The sequence below is a fragment of the Heterodontus francisci genome, chromosome 12 (assembly GCF_036365525.1).
Source record: "Heterodontus francisci isolate sHetFra1 chromosome 12, sHetFra1.hap1, whole genome shotgun sequence".
NCBI classification, from domain to species: domain Eukaryota; kingdom Metazoa; phylum Chordata; class Chondrichthyes; order Heterodontiformes; family Heterodontidae; genus Heterodontus; species Heterodontus francisci.
The window spans coordinates 45,349,600-45,367,093 of NC_090382.1; the positions used below are offsets into that span (position 1 = coordinate 45,349,600).

At 41.0% G+C, this 17,494-nt stretch overlaps 1 protein-coding gene across 1 annotated transcript in view; it reads right to left on the bottom strand.

The window, feature by feature from the left end:
• Window positions 1–17,166, bottom strand: part of LOC137375581 (vesicle transport protein SEC20-like) — a 42,554-nt gene extending 25,388 nt beyond the window's left edge. The window contains exons 1-3 of the mRNA XM_068042942.1: window positions 17,075–17,166; window positions 13,963–14,055; window positions 8,210–8,301 (exon numbers count right to left, since the gene is read on the bottom strand). Coding sequence (XP_067899043.1) covers window positions 8,210–8,301; window positions 13,963–14,055; window positions 17,075–17,158 — 269 coding nt within the window. The 5' untranslated portion in view covers window positions 17,159–17,166. The remainder of the gene's footprint in view (window positions 1–8,209; window positions 8,302–13,962; window positions 14,056–17,074) is intronic.
• Between the last annotated feature and the right edge of the window lie 328 nt (window positions 17,167–17,494).

The following is a 17,494-nucleotide window of genomic DNA, read 5'->3' on the forward strand; positions in this document are numbered from 1 at the left end:
AGCGGGAGGCTTTCCCGACCCACTCCCACCTCCGCCACCCCCCCCCCCCCCCCACCCCCACGCCTTTACGGAGGTAAGGGAAGCAAAAAATGGCCTGCCCGCCCCAGGCCAATCAAGGTCCTTAAAGTGGCCACTTAACGGCTTTCGCCCATCTCCACACAATGTCCAGGAACTATGGTGTGGTGATACTGCGGAACTTTAATTACCCAAATATCGATTGGGATATTTTAGAGTAAAGGGTAAGGAGGAGGAGCAATTTCTGAAATGAGAACTTCTTTGATCAGTACGTTCTTAGCCCAACTAGAAGGAGGTATTGCTGAATCCGGCGCTGGGAAATAAGGTGGGCCAAGTGGACCAAGTGTCTGTTGGACAGCACTTGGGTAAGAGTAATCATAGTATCATAAGGTTTAGAATAGTAATGCAGAAAAGCAAGGAATGAAATAAGGTAGAATGTCCAGTTTGGAAGAGGGTTAATTTCAACGTGAAGGGAAGGGATCTACCAGGGTAGAATGGAACCAAAGATTGGTAGGCTGAGCTGTTTCAGAGCAATGGGAATTTTTTTTTTATTTCTAGTGATACAGCACTGAAACAGGCCCTTTGGTCCACCGAGTCTGTGCCGACCAACAACCACCCGTTTATACTCATCCTACATTAATCCCATATTCCCTACCACATCCCTACCATTCTCCTACCACCTACCTACACTAGGGGCAATTTACAATGGCCAATTGACCTATCAACCTGCAAGTCTTTGGCTGTGGGAGGAAACCGGAACACCCGGCGGAAACCCACGTGGTCACAGGGAGAACTTGCAAACTCCGCACAGGCAGTACCCAGAACTGAATCCGGGTCGCTGGAGCTGTGAGGCTGTGGTGCTTCACGTACAGGCTAGGTACATTCCAACGAGGGCAAAAGGTAAGGGAACCAACAATAGGCTCCTTGGATGGCGAGGCAGAGAGATTATGAAGAAACAAAAAAAAAAAGAGGGTGTATGATGAATGTCAGGTAAATTCTTCAAATGAGAACCAGGCCATATACAATGAGTTGAGAGGGGAGTTGAAAAGGAAAATACGACCGGCAAAGAGAGAATATGAGAACAGAATGGCAGTCAACACAAAAGGGAACCCAAAAATCTTCTACCAGCATGTAAATAGTAAGCAGATAGTAAGAGGTGGAGTTGGGCCCATTAGGGACAGACAGTAATATATGCTTGGGGTGGAGGGCAAGGCTAATATACTTAATGAGTCCTTTGTATCAGTGTTCACTAAGGAAGTGGAAGAAGAGAGTGGAGGCAATGGATAGGGTAAAAATTGAGAGGGATAGGTACTAAAAAGGCTGGCTATGCTTAGAGTAGATAAGTTGCCTGATCCGGATGGCTCGCATCCCAGGTTGGTAAAGGAAGTGGGGATAGAGATAGCGGAAGGATCTGCCGTAATCTTCTAATCTACAGGAGAGGTGCCAGAGGATTGGAGAGTGACAAATGTGACACCCTTATTCAAAGTAGTGTAAGGACAGTCCCAGCAACTACAGGCCAGTTAGTTTAACATCAGTGCTGGGACCACTGCTTTTTTGGATCTTGGAATACAGAGCAGTATCTCAAAATTTGCCCATGACACCAAACTTGGAGGAATGGTAAATAATGAGGATGATACAAACTGCCTGCAACAGGACATAGATAGACTAGCAGAATTGGCAGACAGGTGGCAGATGGAATTTAATATTGACAAGTGTGAGGTGATGCACTTTGGCAGAAGGAATAGAGAGAGGCAATATATACTAAATGGCACAGTTCTAAAGAGTGTGCAGGAACAGAGGGACTTGGAGGTGCATGTGCATAGATCTTTGAATGTGGCAGGACATATTGAGAGAGTGTGGCTAGTAAAGCATATGAGATCTTGGGCTTCATAAATAGAGGTATTGAGTACAAAAGCAGGGAAGTTATGCTGAACCTTTATCAAGCTCTGGACAAGCCCCAATTGGAGTACTGCATCCAGTTCTGGTCACCACACTTTAGGAAGGATGTGAGGGTCCTTGAGAGGATGCAGAGGAGGTTTACCAGAATGGTTCCAGGGATGGGGGATTGTAGTTACAAAAAGGTTGGAAAAGCTGGGGTTGTTCTCCTTAGAACAAAGGAGATTGAGGGGAGATTCAATCGAAGTATACAAGATTATGACCGGCTTAGATAAGTTAGACAAGGAAAAACTGTTCCCATTAACTAATGGTATAAGGACCAGGGGACACAGATTGAAGGCTTTGGGCAAGAGATGCAGGGGGAATATGAGGAAGAACATTTTACACAGCGGGTGGTAATGACCTGGAACTCGCTGCCCACAGGGTGGTGGAAGTGGAGACAAATCAATGATTTCAAAAGGAAATTGGATGCCCACATGAAGGAAATAGATTTGCAAGGCTACGGGGATCGAGCGAGGGAGTGGAACTGAATGGGGAGCTCGTGGAGAGCCGGCATGGACTCGTCGGGCCGAATGGCCTCCTTCTGTGCCATATATGACTCTATGACAGTATATTTAAAGTCCCCACAAGCCTGACTCCTAATCGTAAATTCTGCCCTAATCTTATTAAAAACACATTTGTCAAATTCCTAAGAAATCAATAATGGGCATCATGAAGATACCTGAAAGTTTCCCTTTATGATACCATTAAAACGTTACGGGATCTGCTTTTAGTTTAACATAACCAGTTTTCAACAAAACTGATCTCACCGAGAAATACCACAGCCTGGAAGCATCAATAAGGCCATTGACATATATGTTTAGTTTCCATAGTTTTCCTTCTGCATCTGCTGCCTCTTGAGGCAGTTTCAGAAACACTTGTCTCTGAAAAGTATCACCCTGCAGAAACTCGGCTGTTATGTCGATTCACCTACACTCCCATGAATATGTGGCCAAAGGAGCTAACAAGATTTTCAAGATTACTTTTCCAGCTGTAGGAGAGTCCACTCTAACATCTTATCAGCCAGTCGCTCTTCAAAACGCCTCACAACTTGCCTCGTTTTAGTGTTATAAGTCCCATCCGCAAGGACCTTTTCAGTACAAATCCATCTTTGTAATAAGGCTGGCTGTCCCTTATCTGGTACCTCAGAATAAACATCAAACTCTCTGCAACCCTCTTAACTCCTTTTGTTTCGCCTCGCATATTAGTTTATTCTCAAGTTTATTGGCAGCCACTAAAACTTCACGATCGTGAGGACTTATGCTTCTCATTCTACTGTGAGACTGTTCTTTAGCCTTCATTTCATTGTGTAATCTGTTCAAACTATGGCCTCTACTGGCACTCTGATGTCTGTCAGGACTGCTACTGCAAGATCTCCCTTTCGTACTTTCGGAGGCTCTATGACTGTTTCCTGACGCAGGAAACCTCCAGATCCACTATCAGAACCTGCACTGCACTTTCTTGCTCTCTACTCTTTCACCCCATTCTGCCAGTCCTTCTTGGACCTCACTTCTTGGCCATCATCCTGAACATTCAATTAATATTTAAACTTGCCAGAAGATTTTCCTGCATACCCCACAATTGTTGCAACCCTCCATTCATTAGACCTCTCTGGAATATATGTCATCTGAGTGCCTGCTCGGGGCAATTGGCCTTGGGATGCGATAGCTCTTCCCTGTGAGTCATAATCGCTCACATTACTATCCATCCCTTGATCCACTATATCCAGTTCCTCAGGATCTTCACAAAACACGAGTATTTGAGGTACAAGGTGCCTCGTTTCCCTATATCAGCTGCTCAGATTCTGAGATTTTGTAATCAATCCCGATTAAATGTCAGGAATGAACCTTAACAGCTTGATTTCTATGCTTGATGACTGCTGTCTTACCATCACCATTTATTACCTTACCAAGGCCACCCTCTTTTTATAATACACCAAATCTCCTGAATTAAATTCTGTCTCATATGGCCTTACATGATGCCTCAGTGCTCTCCAAGTTTTCTCAGAGACCTCAGCCTTGATGAAAGCCCATCTCCTTGCAAGTAAAACATTCAAATGTGCAGAAAAATTAAACTAATTGTCGTGCCTTTAAGAGTAGGACTGTTGCACATCACAGAAGGCAATTTGAGATTTCGCCCATAGACCAATTGTTAGGGACTATACCCTCCAACCATCTGAAGCAAATTCCTTGCATGAACCGCCCATGCAAGGGTGGTTGTCAACTTGCAATTTGATTAGTCAGCTAAGATTTTATGCAGCATTTCATCGATCACCGTTTGATTCCTTTCACAGAGCCCACTGCTGAAAGGACTTTCAGCTGCAATATTCATAAACATAATGGTCATGCTCTCACACATGTCTCTGAACTCGTTATTGATAAATTCCCCTCCATTATCAGTCAGAAACTTAGCTGGTTCCCCAAGTCCGGTCCCTATCCATTTCTCTACAATTTTATCCGTAATCACCCTTTTGTTCTTGCTATATATTATACTGTATATAATTCTATATATTGTAGAAAGACTAAATCTGCTTGCCAGGTTTATAAAATGTAGAATGAAAATATTCCTGTCTTTGTCCCATGCCCTTAAATCCATGGCAACTACCTCGTTAAAGTCACGTACTGGCGTCCTCCGATAATTTTACAGAGTCATAGTCTCATTTACAGCATACAAGGAGGCCATTCAACCCACTGAGTCCATGCCAGCTCTCCATGGAGCAATCCAGTCAGTCCCATTCTCACACTCGATACCCGTAACAGATTTCACACTTTTTGTTAATCTCTTCCATTATCCTGGTATACTCTTCATCAATCACACCTGCATCCTATAGCAAGGTTTTTAATCTTTGACAAGAGTGAGCAAATTGCCTGTGTAACTTTCAGACAATTTGCTTTTTTTCTCTCTGAATCTCATCACCTGAAGTCATTAATACTTCTCTAACACTTTGACTAGAAACATCAGGTTTTGTTAAGGGAATACAATCAATCCCCGACTGGGTAAACTGCAAATCCACTGACTTTCCAAAAATAATTGCCTTATCATGCTCCATACAAGTTTAATTTCTGCCTTTTTCATAGGTTTAACTCAACAGTTAAAGGTACCTCACTAGTGACTACATCAGTACTGATAAAATGGCTTACTCCAGCTATTTTACACAGAATCACAATTCTCTTCAGTAACTTCACTGTGTTGTCATCACCAAACCTAAAGCAAGTAGTACTTTTATACTCCTTAACCTTGTGTCGATCTTCACAACAGAGTGATTCCAGATAGCATTTTAACCAATCTGCTCCACATAATGTCGATGTACAAACACTATCTAACACAGCACTGTTGAACGAATCCATGACTAACACATTCATCACAGGATTAAAACTCCTTGTGACTCGTACAATTCCTTTGGATTCATCATTACCCTCCTCTTCTGCCTCAGAATTCTCTGTCTCATGTCATTTCGAGGACTCCGCCCCTCCGCTTTGGGCAGTTCATTGCATAATGATACTTCGAGTCACACCTGAGGCACCAATTAACTGTTCCTTAGGCATTCCTGGGATTATTTGTCTATTATTACTGTTCCAATTCTATCTTCTGCTGTAATAGTTAGACCTGCTAAAGATGCTTTTATTCTTATTCCTCCTGACCTTAATTCTTCCATTGTACTTATGCCTGCATCCAGTATCTGGATCATTTCGAAATCCAGTAATCACTGAATCCTCCATTCTTTGTGTCACTACAAAATGCCCAATTTGTTCTACTAGGACTGCAGGAAATGACTCTCTCCCCATGATTTTTTTTAAGGCAGCAGACATCTGATCTAACAGGGTTTCTTTTTCTGAGAACGAAACCCCAGTTAGAACCAGGAGCCTGTCCATAATCTAACACCCTAGCACGACCTAGCAATTTAAATGCCAGCACTGAATCAGGGATCTCCAAAATGAATTTTCTCAATCTTCTATACAGTCTGTTAAAGTCTATGATATATTCCTCCAGTGAATAACTATCTGTTTTCTGAAATCTATCAAAGTCTGACCATGCCTCATACACATTCAATAGGTCATCTTTCTTGTAAATTTCATCCAAGAATTCTAACAGAAGATCCAAACCTTCAACAGTATCCAACTGCCATCTCACAAAACACTTTACTTCTGATTTTACTTTTGGTAGGAAGTGATAACACCAAGGCCATACCTTGTTTTCTCTTTGGTAGGGACATAACCCATGTCCACATATCCACTTCATTGTGCCACTGGTCATATGGTTCAGACTCAGAGAACATCAGAGGGTTATCATACCCTGACAATTTACACTTGCTTTCTGCCATTTCCCACAATAGCCACTGAGATTTTAGTTTTCTATATGTAAAAATATTTTTTCTTAGTTTCCAACCTTCACTTTTAGGCAACCACCTTCTGCTACCATGTTAAATTCCAGAAAACTTTTTGTTGAAGCATGACGCTGGGGCCAATGTTACTCAGTGTTACATTTATTATAGAGTAAAAGGATTACAAACATGTAGCTCCTTACTCAGAAAACCTCTACCAATCTCAGTAAGTGTCTCCTTATAAGTGCTCAAGTAAAACCCTAATTAATACCCTCCACCTGCATATAATTAAACAATCGATATATAATTAACATAAAATAACAGCAAGACAAGAAGAACTGGTTTACGGGAGGCAGAACCACTGAACGAGTGAGAGCAGTAACAATTCAGGAAGACATGCCGCTTTATGCTGGTGGACAAGCCTGGGGAAATGCCCATCTTGAATTGCTTCTAAAAAATCAAGTTAAGTTAGATTTGGGGTAGTTTAATAGCAAAAAGAAATCAATTTTGGAATCAATCCAGCATTTTCCTGCCACTATAGAGTAATAGCTCGTAAAAATTGTTTTAGAATTCTATGAATTGTACAGCAATTGATGAATTCTACTAACGATTCATGTTTAAAAGCATGTATATGATCTTTTCATAATTAATTAAGCTAACTGATCATAATGGCTTTTAGATTTTTTTCCCTTTATAAAAATTTGACTTCCACAAAATTCTGATACAACCGAAATCAGCCCAGCCTTTGCTGCTCTACTATTTTCCTATCCCAAGACCGGGTTGATGTCAAAGGCATATGTACGCAGCACAATTCGCCAACAGGCAGAATTATTACTTTCTTAAGTGACAGAGTTAATGCCTGTTACAACAGACATAACCTCTTTTTTGTTGGAATGATTTTACATTAAATCAGCAGCACTTGGGGCTCAATTCCAATCAGCATTCAACTAGCTTAAGTCAGCATTTCTCATTTTGTTTCTAAAATAAATGGCAATTTAAGACAATTAAGAACTGATAAGAATCAAACCCCTGGCAAGGACAGAAATTAAGTTCATACTTCACTCAACACAATTCTGTCATTCAAACTGATTGATAAATTGTTCTTTTAATCCCTGTTATGGACTTTTCAACATCCAAACACAGTTAACAACAGGACAACAATATACGACAATAAACTTTAAGTTAGGAATCTGTCTAGAATTAGAAACCTGATTACGAAAATGCTATTTTGAGAATTAATTTACTGTAGAAAGTACACTGGATCTGATGGGCATACAGTTTCCTTACAGATTTTGCTACAGGAAGAATTTGCCCGAACTTGTTACTTGAGATCAAGTCACAAATTAGTACTTTAATGTGTTTTAAACAGAAATAATATCCTAAAGGCATTCAGTTCTTAAAAGGAGAGTACATAATAGGAAAAAATTCACTCAAGGCTACCATATTCTAACAAGCTGGAGCAGTGAATGCACAGTGAGGTTTGCAGAATATTAAGCTGTAGTTGCAACGTAATGGAAAAAGCATAGACAAACAAGCTGCATGTTCACTGTTCAGATGATAGTGGAAAGACTATTATAAATTACTTAATTTTATTAATGCTACCTAAGTTAGATAATGTCCTTCTGTTAAAAATATACTGATACTGTAGTAGCAAATCAGTGTAGGACTCTCTTAAAATTACATTGTGGTAATGTTATAGCATTATTATAAAATAATTCCATTTGATATATGTAGCATTTAAAGCAATTTGGGACAAAATTACACAGGGGTTAATGACTACAAGTCTTCTGTTTGTCTTCATTTTGACTTGTGAAAACTTTACTTAAAAAGGGAACAGAATCCTTGCAAGCCCAAGAAATATGTATAATCCATACCCAGTAAAGCTTGGGACTAAAATTACCCGAAGGTTTTCAGACTTACATCGCAATGATCATTTACCTTAACATCTGCTTGCGATGATTCTCCACTTCGGCCAGCAGAGTTTGTTTATCAGATTCTTTGTCTTGTTCTTTTGCCATTTGTTCCAGATCCTTCAGAACAATTAGGAAAGTATGTCAGCATTCATACATAAGAGACCACTAAAAAACCTGAAGATGAGTCATCAAAATTATAGCCAAGCCAGAACATCCAACTCTATATTGCCAGAGATTCCAGTACTTTCCATTCTCTTCTCAGTTCCTCACCTATCTACTTTGCACACACAAAATGGGGAAGCACTGTACCTAGATTAAAGATAAAGTGAACGTCATCATAGTTTGTTACCCTTTTCTATTGTAATATTTTACTTAGTAGAGCTGTGAAAAATCAACTATTCCAAAATATCCCTGGGAACTGATGGCCTAAAAGGGTTCTAAAAGAGATAGCTGCAGTGATAGTGGATGCGCTAGCTATGATTTTCCAAAATTCCTTAGATTCAGGAATGGTTGCATCAGATTGGAAGCTGGCAAATGCTTTTCAAGAAAGGAAGGAGAGAGAAAACAGTGAACTGCAGGCGAGTTAGCCTAACATCAGTCATTGGGAAATGCTGGAGCCTACTATTAGGAAGTCTTAACAATGCACTTAGAAAAGCATAGTATGATTAGAACATGTCAATATGGTTTTACTAAAGGGAAGTCCTGTTTGACAAATTTATTAAAGTTTTTTGAGGATGTAACTTGTAGGGCAGATAAAGGGGAACCAGTAGATGTAATATACCTGGATTTCCAAAAGGCATTCGATAAGGCGCCACACAAAAGGTTATTAGGCAAGATATGAGCTCATGGAGTTGGGGGTAATATATTAGCATAGATAAAGGATTGGTTAACGGACAGGAAGCAAAGAGTAGGCATAAACCGGACATTTTCAAGTTGGCAAGCAGAAATAGTGGAGTGCTGCAAGGATCAGCACTGGGGCCTCAGCTATTTACAATCTATATCAATGACTTAGATGAAAACACAGAGAGTAATATATCTAAGTTTTCTGATGATACAAAGCTAGGTCAAAAGGTAAGCTGTGGGGAGGACACGGGGAGGACACAGAGAGGCTGCAAAGAGATATAGACAGGCTAAGTGAGTGGGCAACAAGATGGCAGATGGAGTACAGTGTAGGGAAGTGTGAAGTTATTTACTTTGGTCGTAAGAATAGAAAAGCAGAATTTTTTTTTTTTTAAAAAGGTGTGAAATTTGTAAGTATTGCTGTTCAAACAGACTTGGGTGTGCTCGTACAAGGAATGCAAAAAGTTAGCATGCAGGTACAGCAAGCAATTAGGAAGATAAATGGCATGTTGGCCTTTATTGCAAAGGGATTGGAGTACAAGAATAAAGAAGTCTTGCTACGTTTGTACAGGGTTTTGGTGAGACCACATCTTGAGTACTGTGTGTAGTTTTGGTCTTCACATTTAAGAAAGGATATACTTGCATTGGAGGTGGTACAGCAAAGGTTCACTAAATTGGTCTCTGGGATGAGGGGGTTGTCCTATGATGAGAGGCTGAGTAAATTGGGACTATATTCTCTGGAGTTTAGAAGAATGAGAGGCAATCTCACTGAAACATACAAGATTCTGAAGGGGTTGGATAGGGTAGATGCTGAGAGATTGTTTCCACTGGTCAGGGAATCTAAAAATGGGGACACAGTCTCAGAATAAGGGGCCGATCATTTAGGACAGAGATGAGGAGAAATTTCTTCACTCAAAGGATTGTGAATCTTCAGAATTCTCTATCCCAGAGGGTTGTGGATCTTCGTCGTTGAATACATTTAAGGCTGGATTAGACAAATTTTTGGTCTTTCAAGGAATCAAGGGATATAGTGAGCGAACGTGCAATGGAGTTGAAACCCAAGATCAGCCAAGATTGTATTGAGCGACGGAGAAGGCGCGACAGACCATATAGTCTACTCGTGTTCCGATTTCTTGTGTTCTTGTGTAAAGAAGTGCTGATAGAATTATTTTAAAAGGATGCAGACTCAGCATAGCATTTCACCAACTCAAAGACTCAAAACTTCCATTTCACCTTTTCCGTCTGTTGGAAATTTATCTCAAGGCTTTGCCCGATGACATTTATAATATTAAACAACAGAATAAAGATTTATAAAATCTCATTTCTTCATTGTCTCTTCACTCTTTCCCCTCAGGCGAAATGGCTCCAATATCAACAGGGCGAAGCACTTTGTGAAAACAGAGATTCTGAATTTTAGAAGTTGGCCATTTATCCCTCAAGCCTGTTCTATTGCCAAGATTTGTACCCAATCAACAAGCCTCAAACAAGATTTAAAAAGTAATGTTCCTTGAACAGCTAGGCAGTGAAGAATTAATGTGAAATGAATATCTTGAGGTTTCCTTCATTTACCAGATGGGGTTCAGAGAATTGTTCCTCAGAAGATGAAATAGGATGGGGGGGGAAAGAGTCTATCATAGAACAAACTGCCCGTAATCTATAGAAGGAATACGCTTCATGGTTGAAGGGTCTTTTGTTGCTCTATACTTCTATTATTATAAATCGCTGGCCTACCACCAAAGACAGGACATTACCCTGTATCCCCATTAACTCCTTACAAGAATGGCAGTAGCGTTATTCCATTTTAATGTGCAACATTAAAGGGCCAGAAAGAAAAATGAGGTATTTCCCGAAAAGGATGCAGGAAATGAGCAGCCTCACATTAAGCAAGGAGTTTGAACTGCACACTCAGCAGCTAAACAACAAATCAAACATAGCGATAATACGACTGTACCCCCACCTTACCTATCTCATTGTTCAGTATGTTTTATTGACACTGAAATGAAACACTTTGTGCTTCAAACCAAATGGTGCCTTACCTAGTACGAACTTTGTTCGTCTTCAAGGAAATTGAAGGTGTACACATTTGTAGAACATGAAGTTCCAGTCCAGATCAAAATGGAATGTCACTGTCCAAGGTCCTCTTACTGCATAAATACATAGAGCAGTGGGTGCCAATTTCCATAAAAGGAAGGTGCTTAGGCCACTTAAGAGAGTGACTAACAACACAACTCAAGGAGGTATCTACAGCCGACACAAATTTGTAACATTACCTCTCCCTACCTTCACAAATCTCCTCAAAGTCTCTCCCTTTAACCCTGCCTCCTCTAATTCTATTGCTGCTCGGGTCTGTTTTCACTTTGATGACGTGTATCGGGCTGTTTACTATGTTAAAGGTGCCTTCTGAACTCAAATTGTTGCTGTTGCTGTGGGCATCGAGAATAGAATCAGGTTTGGTTTGGATGTTCCCGATGGTTGAACCAGCTGTCAGTACTCCCTAGTGAGGTACTAGAAGATTGCTGACACTGCTTTCAAAAGAGGCTGAAAAGGAGAGAAACTGGAGAAAACAAATTGAAAAAAAAATGAAAACCAACCCAAGAATTTCCTGGTTTTCATTTTAGCTACTAGAGTCAATATGGAAACTGAAGCCTCTTGAGGTATATCAGTGATGTATATCAGAAAGGTTTCTATGAAGCACTAAAATCTGTCAATGGACCAGCATATCAAACCCAAAACCCCGAAGAGCGCCAATGACAAGACCCTACACACCAACAAGGAGTCAGTCCTGGATCGCTGGTCGGAGCACTTTGAAACTCTCTTCAGCGCCAAGTGCACAGTGCATGATACTGCCATCAATTGCATCCAACAACAGCCTGTCAAAGAAGAAGTGGCTGAGAGCCCAACTCTGGAGGAAACTGTGACCACCATCAACCAGATGAAGAACAACAAAGCCCCCGGAGCAGACGGAATTCCACCCGAAGCCTGGAATCATGGTGGCCCAACCCTATACACCAAGCTCCATGAGTTTTTCACGGAAACAGGGCGGGATTCCAAAGGATCTTCGTGTTGCTGTTATCATCACCTGTACAAAAACAAAGGAGAAAAATCAGACTGCTCCAACTACCGTGGGATCACCCTCCTTTCTATTGCTGGGAAGATCCTGGCTAGAATACTTCTGAACAGGCTTGTGCCTACCATTGTGGAAGAAAACCTCCCAGAGAGCCAGTGTGATTTCAGAGCAAACAGAGGCACCACAGACATAGTATTTGCACTCAAGAAAAGTGTCTTGAGCAAACAAAGTCCTATACGTCACTTTCGTAGACCTCACCAAGGCATTTGACACTGTGAGCAGAGATGGGCTTTGGAAAATCTCTGAAAAACTTGGATGCCCACCCAGGTTCCTGGCCCTAATGAAGCAGTTTCATGAAAATCAGTAAGGACAAGTCAAGCAGAACAGTGACCTCTCAAGTCCCTTTCGTATCTCCAATGGTGTGAAGCAGGGATGTGTGCTGGCCCTGACCCTATTGACCATCTTTTTCAGCATGATGCTGCAGCAGACAATGGAAGACCTAAAGGAGGGAGTTTATGTATGCTTCTGGACTGAGGGAGGCCTTTTCAACCTCAGGCGTTTACAGGGTCACACAAAGACACAAGAAAAACTCATCCATGAACTTCTTTTCACCGATGACTGTGCTCTTCCGGACCCACAGTCAGTCAGACCACCGAGGTGGCACAACTCTTCAGACTAAAAATCAGTTTAAAGAAAACTGAAGTCCTGCATCACTAAGCATGGTCATCGAGGGAACCAAGCTGAGTGCCGTCAAGCAATTTACTTATTTGGGGAGCATCATCTCGTTTGATGCCACCATAGACAAGGAAGTGGACAATAGGTTCTCAAAAGCAAACAGTACATTTGGCACACTCTACAAATGGGTGTGGAGCAACCACAGCCTCAGAGCACAGACCAAACTCAAAGTGTACAAAGCCATAGTCCTCACCACCCTTCTGTATGGTGCCGAGTCATGGGTCCTATACTGACGTCATGTACGCCTTCTAGAGCACTTCTATCAGCGCAGCCTCCGCAGCATCCTCATGATCTGCAGGTAGGACCACATCACATTGAAGTCCTGGAAACAGCCAACATCACCAACATCGAGGCCACCCTCCTGCAAAGCCAACTGCGTTGGGCGGGACATGTTGCCTGGATGGACGACAGTCGCCTGTCCAAGAGCGTGTTGTATGCAGAGCTGACCACAGGTAAAAGGAACAGAGGGGCCCCATGCAAACGTTTCAAGGACTTTCTGAAGAAGTCCTTCCCTGTGCGTCACATCGACCATCATCAGTGGGAAGTGCAGGCCATTGATCGTGATGCCTGGAGATGCTACATCAGGAGGGCTACATACACCTTTGAGACTGAGCAAAGAGCCAGCACGAAAGAGAAAAGGAGGGGAAGGATAGATCCAATTGCCCCCAGCAGTGACTACACCTTCACTTGTAACCGCTGTGGGAGAATCTGCCGGTCAAGGATAGGCCTGACTAGCCACCAGCGAGCCTGCAACCTTCCCAAAATTTTCGTCCGCAAAGAAATGCCAAGAATATCAGAAAGATTAAATACTGGAACTTACATTATTTCTGTTCACAGATACTGGTCTAAATAATCAAAGATTTCCAAAGTAGCAAAAGTACAATATCATACCAAAAAGATAAATATGTATGCACCTGTGTTTTGAACTAAAAGTAGCCAATGAACACTAGGTGTTAAAATTTATTACTTATTCAGGTCAGTGTCCTAAATACACTGAATTACTTGTCTTTTGATGTTGAGTACAATTGCTCAGTTTGTTCACATGCCTGGTTTAAAGTTGGTGTATTCCTATTTCGTGCCGGACACTATTTTAAGCAGAAAAGAGTTATTCAATAATCACTCAAGTCCTTACTCACCTGTATTCGAAGTCGGAGTTGTAGAAACATTTCTTTCACTTTAGCATTTAATTCTGTGAGTACACTCAAGGGTCCAGGACTGTCTCTGATATCCTGCAGGGAAATCAACAGGTGTTCACGACCCAGCTCTTCTAACCCAAACATTGGGTTTAACATTACACAAACATACCCCATGAGGGATTCTTATCTAATGACATTTAAATTCAAGCCATAATTGTTTTTCTGATTATCTAATGGGAATGAAGTACATTAAGTTGAAATATATGCAAATTAGCCATGCTACTAATATAAAAAGTACAAAATGCTGAAAATTCAAAGCAGTTTGATCAGCATCTGATAGAGAAAAATGTTCACATTTCAGGCATGACCAACAGAAATTTGTATAATTTAATAAATGTAATACATTACTAATCTGTTTTGTCATCTATCATTACAGTAAAGCTTTAAAACCAAGTTACAATTTAACAAGAGAATGAAGAACTTTCAACTGTTTGCAGTCGATTTTTCATTAAAGCTTGGATTATGCTTTAATTGGCAGTATTGAAAATTACTTTAGCCAAATTAATTTGGATGGCAAAGTACAGCAACCTTATAGCAGAGAGTCCTTAGTTGCTTTAACGCTAACAGAATTCTAAAGCTTTTAACAACCAGTTATGAAACTTAATAAAAATAAAATACTGCGGATGCTGAAAATCTGAAATAAAAACAGAAAGTGCTCGAAATACTCAGCAAAACGGTTTGGCAGTATCTGTGGAGAGAGCAACAAAGTTAAAGTTTCAGATCTGTGACCTTTCATCAGAAACTTAATTTGACTTCCATTGTAGCATGGCCCAATAACATGTGTCATGCAAAAGCAGTGGGCAGTACAAAACTGTGATATCACCGAGTCATGAGAATGCTACTGGAGGTTTCACCCTGCACCATATGAATCCATTTTTTACTGCTGTTTTTTTGATCCCTTAGGACACACAAGAACACAGGAACAGGCGTAGGCCATTCAGCACCTCCAGCCTGTCCAATTAGATCATGGCTGATCTCTACTTCAACTCCATTTACCTACCTTTGATTCTTATTTCTCAATATCCTTACCTAAGAAAAAACGGTTGCACTCAAAGTCCTGAAAATTTTAATTGACTGAGCAGTCACAGCCATTTACGAGAGAACTACAGATTTCCACAACCTTTATAGCGAAATAGGGTTTCCCGACTGTACTCCTGAATGGTTGAGCTCTAATTTTAAAGACCATGCCCCTTTGTTTTGGATTCTCCACCACAGGAAATAGCTTCTACCCTATGAAATCCTTTTATCATTTTAAACATCTCAATTAGATCACCCCTTGATCTTCTAACCTCAATGGAGTACAAGCTACGTTTATACAACCTGTCTTCCTAGCTGAACCCTTTAAGACCTGGTACAATTCTGGGAAGTCTACACTATACCCGGCTCCAAGGCTAATATATCCTTGCTGATGTATGGTACGGGACCCAAAACAGAGTGCAGATGCGGTTTGACTGATACTCTGATACAACTGAAACATCACTTCCTCACATTAGTATTCCAACCCCCCTTGAGATTAAAGTCAACATTCCATTAGCCCGTCTACTAGCTTTTATTGACTTGTGTACATGGACACCCAAATCCCTTTGTTCTTCCACAGATCCTAGTCTCTTGCCATTAAGAACATAATCCTGAACTTCTCCCCCTAACAGATTTGCATAAAGTACTAAAGGTGAAAATTAAGTTACAAATTGAGGACTGATTTTTATAACTCTTTCCTGCATCAGGCACATCACAAGCATGCAAGTGAGATGGAAGGTGCAGTCCTGGTCTTCTGCCTCATTTTCCTATGGTTATATTCGTTAAGCAGCTCAGTGAAAGCTGCCATTAGGATCTACTGTCTTATCCATGCAGACCAGAAATCGGCAGAGCCCTATGGCCAAGCCAAAGGCCAGGTGGCAACTTTTCTTTTTTAGTTATAAACCCCTGTGTGCTGTGTTCATACGACTGGGCCCTTCTAGACGTTGATCTCAATTAGCAACAAGAAAGCCCTTATGTCAGAGGCCCGATATATAGATACAGATCTGCATCTATGTACAAATCTGTGTCTATTTTTCAGGCAGGTTGCCCAGTTAAAGTGCACTGCTCCTATCCAACACTGAGGCAAGGGGTGGAAAAGGTTCAGCTCCTCAATTTCACCAATAAAGTGCAAACACAGCTTATTGTGATGGAACTGAGAAAATACACAATGCATTCACAAAATCCTACTCAACTGGTATAAAAAAACCTTCTCAACAAATCTAAAAAGTAAACAACTTAAAAAACAGAGTGAGTACATCTGAAGTCGAACCCAGCAACTACTGCATAGACTGAATTTCCACACACAACCCGCATATAAGTCTTAGCTCCAGCCTAACTCCATTTCTTTCATACTTATGGATGAAGAAGCCTATTCATCAATCTTAATTCCTTCATTCAGAACAGCCCTACACTCCACCTATGGCAGCATCCATTTCTTCTTTAAATAACTGCAGGATTTTCACCTCTATCACTGTGCTAAGAGGGCCATTCCAAATGCTGATCACTCTCCATGTTAGGAAAAACATAGGTTTAATCCTATGGTTTAAACAAATGTTAACATTAACTGAGTAAAACAAAACAACACACAAATTCTGGGATGAACCAAGGTATAAAAGCATCGTCTTCGTGAAAATGCTTCAGAGGGAGAAAAGGTGCCATGATAATGTAAACGATACCCTGATGTACTTGATGCAGTTTGCACCATTTTGTTGTAGCCACAAAAACAGTTATTCTGCCCAGTGATTAGGAAACTGGAATATAAACAATTATCCTCAATTTAGGTGACTGAAATGTGCATATATTGATCAATTATTACACTCCATCCCAAATTAGGTAGCTGCAATGTGTTTGTGTATTCACAGTCTATAAACTATGTATGTATATATATTATACTCATATACTCTACAGTCTGAACCCCTACTCTCTGTACAGTGTATCCTAAATACACTCTGCCTGTGCCGCTTCTGTCAGGTCATTCTGGTCTAATTGCTTTTGTTGGATGGTGAGACAGCAAGTTAAATATTCACGGTTTCACCTGCACCAACGCCTTAATTTCCAGATCATATTTGATGATCTCCTGCGCGCAAATCCTGACGTGAACATCCTGAGTCAGCGCCATCTTTACACAGCGGCTACGGCAGCCGAGAGCCAGCCGGCCGGAGTGTAACAAACGCGCTTTATTCCAAAATAGATTAGCAATCAAGAGGCAGCATTTCAAACTGCAGCATCTCCCGCTGTATTCCCTAAAATGCTGCATTTTTATTCTCTCTTTCTGTATCTTGGCCCAATGCCACCGACTTTATTATCTTTATAATAACAGCCTCATTTGAATGAGATGCATTACTTCTTTGAAATGTCCTGTTCTTATGTAATTTACGGGTGACTCAATGTGCAGCAGACCAGTGATTCTCAAACGGGTCCACAGACCCCTGAGGATCACACAGGGATTCCACGA